The sequence below is a fragment of the Oncorhynchus tshawytscha genome, linkage group LG22, assembly GCF_018296145.1.
Source record: "Oncorhynchus tshawytscha isolate Ot180627B linkage group LG22, Otsh_v2.0, whole genome shotgun sequence".
Classification (NCBI taxonomy): Eukaryota; Metazoa; Chordata; class Actinopteri; order Salmoniformes; family Salmonidae; genus Oncorhynchus; species Oncorhynchus tshawytscha.
In genome coordinates, this window is record NC_056450.1 from 7,896,608 (window position 1) to 7,905,975 (window position 9,368).

General features: G+C 42.0%; 1 protein-coding gene across 6 annotated transcripts in view; it reads left to right on the plus strand.

The window, feature by feature from the left end:
- Positions 1-3,810, plus strand: part of LOC112221673 (vasopressin V2 receptor) — a 45,180-nt gene extending 41,370 nt beyond the window's left edge. For 2 of the 6 annotated variants that reach the window (XM_042303637.1, XM_042303638.1), the window contains one exon: positions 551-2,493. In XM_042303637.1, coding sequence (XP_042159571.1) covers positions 551-750 — 200 coding nt within the window. In that variant the 3' untranslated portion in view covers positions 751-2,493. Of the gene's footprint in view, positions 1-550; positions 2,494-3,652 lie in introns of those variants that run through there. The other 4 variants (XR_006079624.1, XR_006079623.1, XM_024383903.2 and 1 more) reach the window with 4 other exon arrangements.
- The last annotated feature ends 5,558 nt before the right edge of the window (positions 3,811-9,368 follow it).

Below are 9,368 nucleotides of genomic sequence, written 5' to 3' on the forward strand. Positions count from 1 at the left end.
TGTGTGATTCCCACCGTGAAGCATGGAGGAGGAGGTATGTGGGGGTGCTTTTCTGATGACAATGTCAGTGATTTATTTCGAATTCAAGGCACACTTAACTAGCATGGCTACCACAGCATTCCGGAGCGATACGCCATCCCATCTAGTTTGCGCTTAGTGGGGCTATCATTAGTTTTTCAACAAGACAATGACCCAAAACACACCTCCTGACTGTGTAAGGGCTATTTGACCAAGAAGGAGAGTGATGGAGTGCTGTATCAGATGACCTGGCCTCCACAATCACCCAACCTCTGTTATTAGCAAAGAGGAGGAACTTCTATTCTGTATGACCCCTTACCTATCTATATCTCTGACCTTCACAGTCTATTGCGATCAGTCAGCTCTGCTGTAATTTACTGGTTGTAGCCTACGGCTGCTGTGCTGCTGGCTCTGGCAATGCAATGTCCCTCACTTCCCTGCAGGCTGACTGATGGCTGCGTGTGCGTTTGCCTGATCGCGTCCGCGTGTGTGTCTTTGCCTGACCGTATGTGTGTCCTCTCTCTCTCTGCAGGCGTAGCGTTCACCATCCTGATGCTGCTGGCCAGTCTGAACTCGTGTACCAACCCCTGGATCTACACCTTCTTCAGCAGCTCTGTGTCCAGGGAGCTACAGGCCCTGTTACGCTGCAGACCAAGAACCCCGCGCAGGGGCTCCATACCTGACGACTCCACCACCACACACACCTCCACCACCAAGGACAGCCTCTACTGACACATTCAGACACTCACACGTACGTACAGTTCGGTCAATATTTGTTGACACCTTTGATAAAGATGAGCAAAAAAATCATTAAGAAATAAATAATACAAATACTGACCTATATTGTATGCTATTTTTGTTGTTGAAAATTATATTAATTGATACTAATACAATTGCTTAGAGAAGGAGATTTTGTTAAACAAGTAATTTAAAAAATCTCATAAAGATAGGGATCAAAGTTATTGGCACCCCCGTTATCAATACTCCAGCATCCTACCCTTGTGAGGATAATGACACTGCCCTTACATTTTTGTTGTTGTTGATGAAGTTGGAGAACACATCGAGAGGGATCTTAGACCATTCCTCCATACAGAATATTTCAAGATCCTTGATATCCTTCATCTGTGGCGCATATGGACTTGCCCTCTTCAATTCAAACCACAGGTTTTCAAGTCCGGAGACTAAGATGGGATGCCCATTGCAGAATGATGATTTGGTGGTCAATTAATTAACCATTTCTTTAAGGATTTTTAAATGTCCTGGTCCTTGATCAAGTGCATGATACCGTTGACCTTAACCTTAACAAGGGCCCCAGAACCCAGAACCAGTGGAAGCCAAATAGCCCCACAACATCAAAGATCCACCACCGTGTTTTTTCATTAGGTATAGGATACTTCTCTACATATGCATCTTATATATGCTGGTGGATTATATATGCTCAAATATGCTGGTGGATCTTTGATGATGCAGACAAAGTATATCAAGGATCTTGGAAATATTCTGTATGGAGGAATGATCTAAGATCCCTCCCAATGTGTTTTCCAATCGCATTGTTATCCTCACAAGGGTAGGGCGCTGGAGTATTAAAAACAGGGGTGTCAATCATTTTGATTCCTATCTTTTTGAGATTCTATTTATTTATTTACTTGTTTAAAAAAAAATATTCTTCAATTTTTAGAGCACACACACTCCACCAAGGACAACTTGTACTGTCTCACACACACACACCACCACCTCCACTGCTGCCAGCACCTAAGACTAGAGGACAGCCCGCACTGACCTTCAGGCAGCAAACACATTTCCCCCAACACGGAAACATGGACAGCTGTGTTATGGCCAGGAAGGAAGGACCCCTATGAAACATCCCCTGTCTGTCTGTCTGTCCCCTCTGTCTTCTCTCCCTCACACCGAGGAGGTTGCTATTGAACGAGAGGAGAAACGTGAGTCAGCTGAGGAGGACAAATGTGAGTGAAGACATCGACACTACGTAATGGAATATAGACCTTTACAGCACCTGTATAGGTACTGTACCTATAAATATACATATATCAACAGCAGGATAAGATGTTCACTTGGTACTGTAGAAACGGAACGAAAACAGAGAAAGATATTCAAATGCTCCTTTGAATAAGCTTACCATGGAGTATAAACATCCTGTATTATACGTTGTCTCTACATGTCTGTCTCTATATAAAGAGAACAGTGCAGTTGTCGGACGGTGATTCCCTTCAAGGCTACAAATTACTTCACCTCTCGCAAGACGACATGGGCAGTACATTAAATGTTTGTTGACTGGACTTACATGCCTAATGTACAAAGCAGTGCATAAGCTCACAGTACGCTATGGCTCAAACTACAGAACAAAGCAGCCAGACAGCAGACTGAGTGAAAAAGAGAGAGAGAGAGAGAGAGAGAGAGATGGGGAGAGGGAGAGAGAGAGAAAAAAAAGGTGGAGCGGGAGAGAGAGAGAGAGAGGGAGAGAGAGATGGAGATGGTGGAGAGGGAGAGAGAGAGAGATTGAATTGAATTGGGAGAGAGAGAGAAAGAGGGGAAGAGGTAGGGAGAGAGAGAGAGAAATAGGGGGAGAGCGAGAGAGAGTACAGGCTCAGTGAGCACAGCCTTGCCATTGAGAAGGGTAGACTTAGGAAAACCGGACTCCCTGTAGAGGAAAGGCTGTGCAACCACTGCACAACAGCAGAACCTGAGACGGAGCTGCATTTTCTGACAAAATGTAAAAAATATAAAACAATTCGAGAGTGTCATTTCCCCAAATTTGAAACCCTTATTCAAGGTTTCAAAGACCTCTCTGATGAGAGTAGGCTACCCGTCCTGTTGGGGGAGGATGCAGAGAGCTGTGTGTTGGCAGTGCACTACATTTCTGCCTGCCATAAGTTGAGGGACAGTGTCTGACAGACCAATCAACCTGCACATGTCCTCTACTGTATGCTTATTGTTATTGTTCAATGTATGGTTATTTTGACACTTGGATGTTGTTGTTACTGTTGTCCCGTTGATCATTTTGATTATTATTATTTTCATATTGTAAATATCCAAAGTAAGCTTTACGTCATGACAATAAAGCAAATTGAATTGAAAAAAAAATAATAATAATTGGGAGAGAGAGGAGGGGAGAGAGGGAGATAGGGAGAGAGAGAAAGAGAGAGAGAAAGAGAGAGAGAGAGAGAGAGAGAAGCTGATACTGGTGCAATTCATTGTTAATCTTAGACATACACGTTGTACTGGCTGTATGGTTCTGATTACATATGCATGAGTTTATAATCTCCTACATTGACTGCATGAGTGTGTGGATTGAATATGCAGATGGAGAAACAATCTGGGCCCCAAATGGCATCCCATTACCTACAAATTGCGCTTATTTTGGGGCCTGGTCAAATGTAGTGGACTATATAGGAAATAGGGTGCCATTTTGGATGCAGCTACAGATGCTGTGGGAGGGTGAATGGGACTAATTCCACAGAGCCAAGTCTTTGGATCTCTGTACTACCTACCACTTGTATTGATTAACTAGCTGAGTGTACGTGTGTGCGTGTGTGTGTATGTGTGTGTGTCTGCACGTGTGCGTGTTTGTTTGTGTGTGTGTGTGTCCTTGTCTCTTTTCTGTCTCTTCTTGTAGGGAGGTTCCTATGCTGATTATTGGCTGCAACCCAACTCCAATCAGAGGCCTGAAGAGAGGAGAGGAAAGATGATATGAAGGTAGAGGAACAGTGGATGACTTTTACTCTTTTATTTAGATCTAGAGTAACTGTCTGAAACCCAGTAGAGGGAGAGGGAGAGGGAGGGTGGGAGGGAGGGAGAGAGAGAGAGTGAGCATTTCCCATGCCAATAAAGCCCTTAAATTGAATTGAATTGAGAGACAGAGAGGGAGGGAGAGCGAGTAAGAGTGAGAGTGAAAGAAATAACTGGAGAGGACCATTTTTGGAAGCAGAATAAACAGAGGATGAGAGCGTGGGAGCAATCTTGGGAGCAATCCTTGGAGGAGGGGCGGTTGAAGTAGTGGAAGCTAATATTATGGATGAACTACAGGAAATCAAATCAAAATGTTTTCTAAATGCATGCCTGAGGTGGAATTGATCTTCACTCAGAAGAGCGGGAGAGGAATATCTGGTTTCAAAGAAAGAAAGAAAGAAAGAAAGAAAAAGAAAGAAAGAAAGAAAGAAAAAGAAAGAAAGAAAGAAAGAAAGAAAGAAAGAAAGAAAGAAAGAAAGAAAGAAAGAAAGAAAGAAAGAACAATGGTGACTTGTGAAAAGAGAAAGAGTCAAACAAGTAAGAGGAGACCTGGGGAGAAATCAGAATAAATACTCTGGATAAACAATACTAGACACATTGGAGCATGTTAAACATAGCGAGAAGAGAGAGAGAGAGAGAGAGAGAGAGAAGAGGGAGTGAATGAATCTAGCAGACCAAGGCTTCGACAACAAGCAAGGATGCAATTATGTGATTATATTTCACATCTGGAGAGAAATCTGATTTTTAAAATCTGGATTAACAATACTAGGCACACGGGAGAATGTTCAACATAGCGAGAAGAGATAGAGAGAGAGAGAGACTTCTTATAAGTACTTCTTAGAAGTGCAACACAGCCGGCCACCGTCATGTATGGATGTCATGCTATGAGGATAGCTCATAAACACATGGAGACGTGACTCTTCACAGACTGCCCACAAGAGAGATATCACATTGCTACTATGCAGAGATGACCACATCTGAATATTTTATGGTGTCAAGTCCATGCACAAGTAATAACACATTATAGAAAAACCACGAGGAATTTAATTTAGACTGTACAATGTAGGAAATTACCATTCCATGTAAATCAATGATTTTAAATATAATTATTGAAAGTGTTGCAGAGGCACAGTACAATACGACCATTATTATTTACAGATTGTGTAAGAGATTATGATGAATATATACTATGACCGATATACAGGTAACTGGCAAAATAAAGGAAACACCAACATAAAGTGTCTTAATAGGGTGTTGGGGCACCACTAGCCGCCGGAAAACAGCTTCAATCCACCTTTGCCTAGATTCTACAAGTGTTTGACACCTTTCCTTCCATCATTTGGTGTGTTGTTGACTGTGGTGGAGATCTGGTGATCTGAGACACACACACACACACACACACACACACACACACACACACACAAATAATGGGCAACTGGCTGGGCATTTTTTATATGACCCTAAGCATGGTGGGATGTTCATTTCTTAATTAACCTGCTTTCAATATACTTTGTATCCCTCATTTACGCTTTAGTAGGCCTAAGAGTTGTGTTTTGGAAATATAGAATGAGGGCATCTGTTGTCTATTAATGTGAAACTATCATTCAGTTGATATCAGGATCCAAATTAGCCTGGTCCCAGATCTGTTTTTGCTGCTTTGCCTATTGTCATGGCAAGGCAGCATAGACAGATCTGGGACCAGGCTAGATCCAGATCACTCAGAACCAAACAAAGTGCCTGTATTGTTATAGCCAGTGCTTGACTTGAACTGAAACATGCTCCGGTACTCGTTTTGGGTGCCTGTACTCTTTATATTCACAATACTTTTGAGCTAATATTCAATAAGAGGAACAGGAGCTCAAGCAGTAGAACATTTGAGGCGCCGGTACTCAGCTCCAGTGAGCTCCTGGCCAAGTCAAGCACTGGTTATAGCAGCAATATAATAAATAGTAGAGAGAGGGGCCTCCCTAGCCTGGTCCCAGATCTGCTGTCTTGCCAACTGACCATAGGAGTTGGCAATACAACACAAACAGATCTGGGACCAGGCTAGGGCCCATCCTAGGATAATACAGTATTTACTGTAGGCCTTATAATACAGATTGGGGACCAGGCTAGGGCCCCATCCTAGGATAATACAGTATTTACTGTAGGCCTTATAATACAGATCTGGTAGTAGAGAGGCCTTATAATACAATATAATACAGCATTTACTGTAGTAGAGGGACCCCACACATAGGACAATATAATACAGTATTTACTGTAGTAGAGGGGCCTCACACATAGGACAATATAATACAGTATTTACTGTAGTAGAGGGGCCTCACACATAGGACAATATAATACAGTATTTACTGTAGTAGTGGGGCCTCACACATAGGACAATATAATACAGTATTTACTGTAGTAGAGGGGCCTCACACATAGGACAATATAATACAGTATTTACTGTAGTAGAGGGGCCTCACACATAGGACAATATAATACAGTATTTACTGTAGTAGAGGGGCCTCACACATAGGACAATATAATACAGTATTTACTGTAGTAGTGGGGCCTCACACATAGGACAATATAATACAGTATTTACTGTAGTAGTGGGGCTTCCCTCCAGACAGACAAACCACAAAAAGCAGGGATCAGATTCATATTATGTCAGACCTCAAGTCATGTTATATGTTCCACATGTGTTTATATCTCTAATTTATTCTATGTCTAAACAAACGAGAAAGGGACATGTTTAAGTTCCCGTTGTTGCTACCTTATGTTCATGCATGTAGCGACGTATGTATGTCTGTTTTTGTTATATTTTCTATTCCTTATATTTATTTATAATAATACACTAAATTGACCCTTCAACTGCATGACAGACTTATGACAACAATAATCTGTTACACACCTTTCTTTAAGATCATTATTACTATGATAGCTACATGCGTACACTTTGTAACTTTACGTGTGTATTAAAAGAGATTAAATCCACATGTCTGCGCCTACCAATTTCAAATGAGACTTTGACCCATGTGGTTTGTGAACTGTGTTTACGAAAATGTGTGATTTTACATGTCTTTATTGTGTGACCAGACGGCACAGGATAACTAAATGAACAAGACGTTTTCAGACCAGTAGGCCAGTTACAGTGGGCTGATGGTCATGACGGCTCAGTGCTTCATCTGCATGATTTGTGTTCAGGTTTCAACCTTATACCCTTTTCACGCGAGCCGTAGTGTTCCCGCCTGGTTCCCGTGTCGTCCACCATAGTTGCTGTAACCGTAAAGGGATGACGTTCGAATAAAACACGCAAGCCAGTTTGAAAAGAGTATTACAGTTCTGTGGGATCTCTTCCAGAACAGAGATGATGTGTATCTCTCCTGCACTCTTTCTAGCCTGGCTTTAATATATTTTCCATCCGTTACAACTACTGTATATTCTCTACGAATGACATTGCGGCTCGGCTCCGTAGTGTGTAAAGAGTGTCATGTCCTCTGGAAGTTACAAACAAACAAACACATTTCTATTGACAAAAAGGAGGTGGATTGCTGTTGTTGTTTTCGTTGTATGTTCATTGTTTTTTGTTGTTGTTGTTGAGAGCTCTAAGGGGCCAGGGAGCTTTTCTGTTCAGATAGTTGTTTTTTTCTTGATTTTCAACAGATTCATGAGCCAAGAAAAATATGTTTTCAAGGTGGATTATACTTTCCTGAATGCGTCCGCTTGTGGCACAACCAACGAATACACAAGAGGATGGAAATAAAAACACCAACTCCGGTGTAAGAAAAACAAGTTACCCACAAGAATTACAATATCATTCCTAGAAACGTTTCCCCTGTCTGTTTCCTTGTCTTCACTGGGGTAATCTTGCATGCATAGCAGACTTCCTTGCCAACCTGGGGACAAGCCAAGGTTCTCTCTAGACACACACAAACATTTGTTCATATAAAACCACTGGCTGTTATAAATCTTGAGTGCTGTCAGAGGTCATTGATAGAGCATAGCCAGGGCAGGGTCAGTGGTCATTTGTAATCCGACAGGAGCTCGGCTCAGCTCAGAGCTCCATCTGTGTCCATAGGACAGGCCTGGGTTCAAATAGTATTATTTAAAAAAAAAATACTTTAAGCGTCTGCTCTGGCCTGCCTAGAGTGCCAGATGGACATGGTTTGCAGTTTTGGGACTATTCTGGTGGCCCGTTAAGCCAGACAAGCTCAGTCAAGCAAAGATGAAGGCATTGGAAATGATTTCAAATAGTATTTGAACCCAGGTAGTTCTAGTCCGTACAGAGGACTCATGCTGAGCTTGGCCTGCTCTGTCTGATGTCTCCAGTCAAGGTCACTTATTCATTACAGAGACAGCACTGCAGGGTCGGCTCCCTAGGCCTGCCAGGTCACCTCGCTGTGACTGGGTATTAGTGTGTGTGCTTGTGTGTGCGTGTGTGTGCGTGTGTGGACGTGATTAACTATATGTGTGGGGACCAGAAGAACCCACAAGAATAGTAAATTAACAAAAATGTTGGACATTTTGTTAGTCCCCATAAGGTAAAATGCTATTTCTAGGGGGTTTATGGTTAAGGTTAGAATTAGTGTTAGGCTTATAATTAGGTTTAGGGTTAGTTTTAGGAGCTAGGGTTAGGAGCAAGGGTTAGGGGTTAGGGAAAATTGGATTTTAAATGGGTCTGAATTGTGTCCCCAACTGTGTGTGTGTGTGTGTGTGTGTGTGTGGGTGTGCATGCGTGTGTGTGTGTAACAGGGTATTAGAGAAATGAACAACCAGCTGTGTGACAGTATGACTGTATGAATGGCCTGGCCAGGGACATACTAGGTGAACTTCTTCATCCTCATTCAAATCAATTATATTAGGGTCAGCCAAGGACTTCTGAGGATGGCAGTCTGAATGAAGGGCTGAAGGAATAACCCTCATAAACTACGCCAATAAATCAGATTATAAAAGACAGACCAGAATCCTCCCTCCAACACATTAGGCTAGGCTGCACAACACTGGGCAATCAGTTTCTGTGTCCAAAATGGCACCATAGTTGGCACCAAAAGTAGTGCACTGTATTAGGGAAAAGGGGGCTATTTCAGATTCAGCCTGTGTATGTTACTCAACCTCAGTGTGTAGCCCACAGACATAACACACACACACACACACACACACACAGTCTGAAGGATAAATAAGCTGCAGTTGAGTAACAGACTTTCATACCGTAACACATTTGAACAAATAGTCAAAATAAACCATCTGGGTAAACCATTATGTTGATCAAACACAAAGGTTTTGCTTCTTTCTTTTGATTACTTTTTATTTAGCAAGGAGCAGTGGTGTAAAGTAATTAAGTCAAAATCGTTTTTTGGGGGGTATCTGTACTTTACTATTTATAGTTGAGTGCTTTTGCTTTTATTTTACTATATTAAAGAAAATACTCTTAACTCCATACATTTTCCCTGAGACCCAAAAGTACTCGTTACATTTTGAATGCTTAGCAGGACAGGAAAATCGTTCAATTCACACAGGTATCACGAGACCATCCCTGGTCATCCCTACTGCCTCTGATCTGGCGGACTCACTAAACAAACATGCTTCATTTGTAAATTATGTGTGAGTGTTGGAGTGTG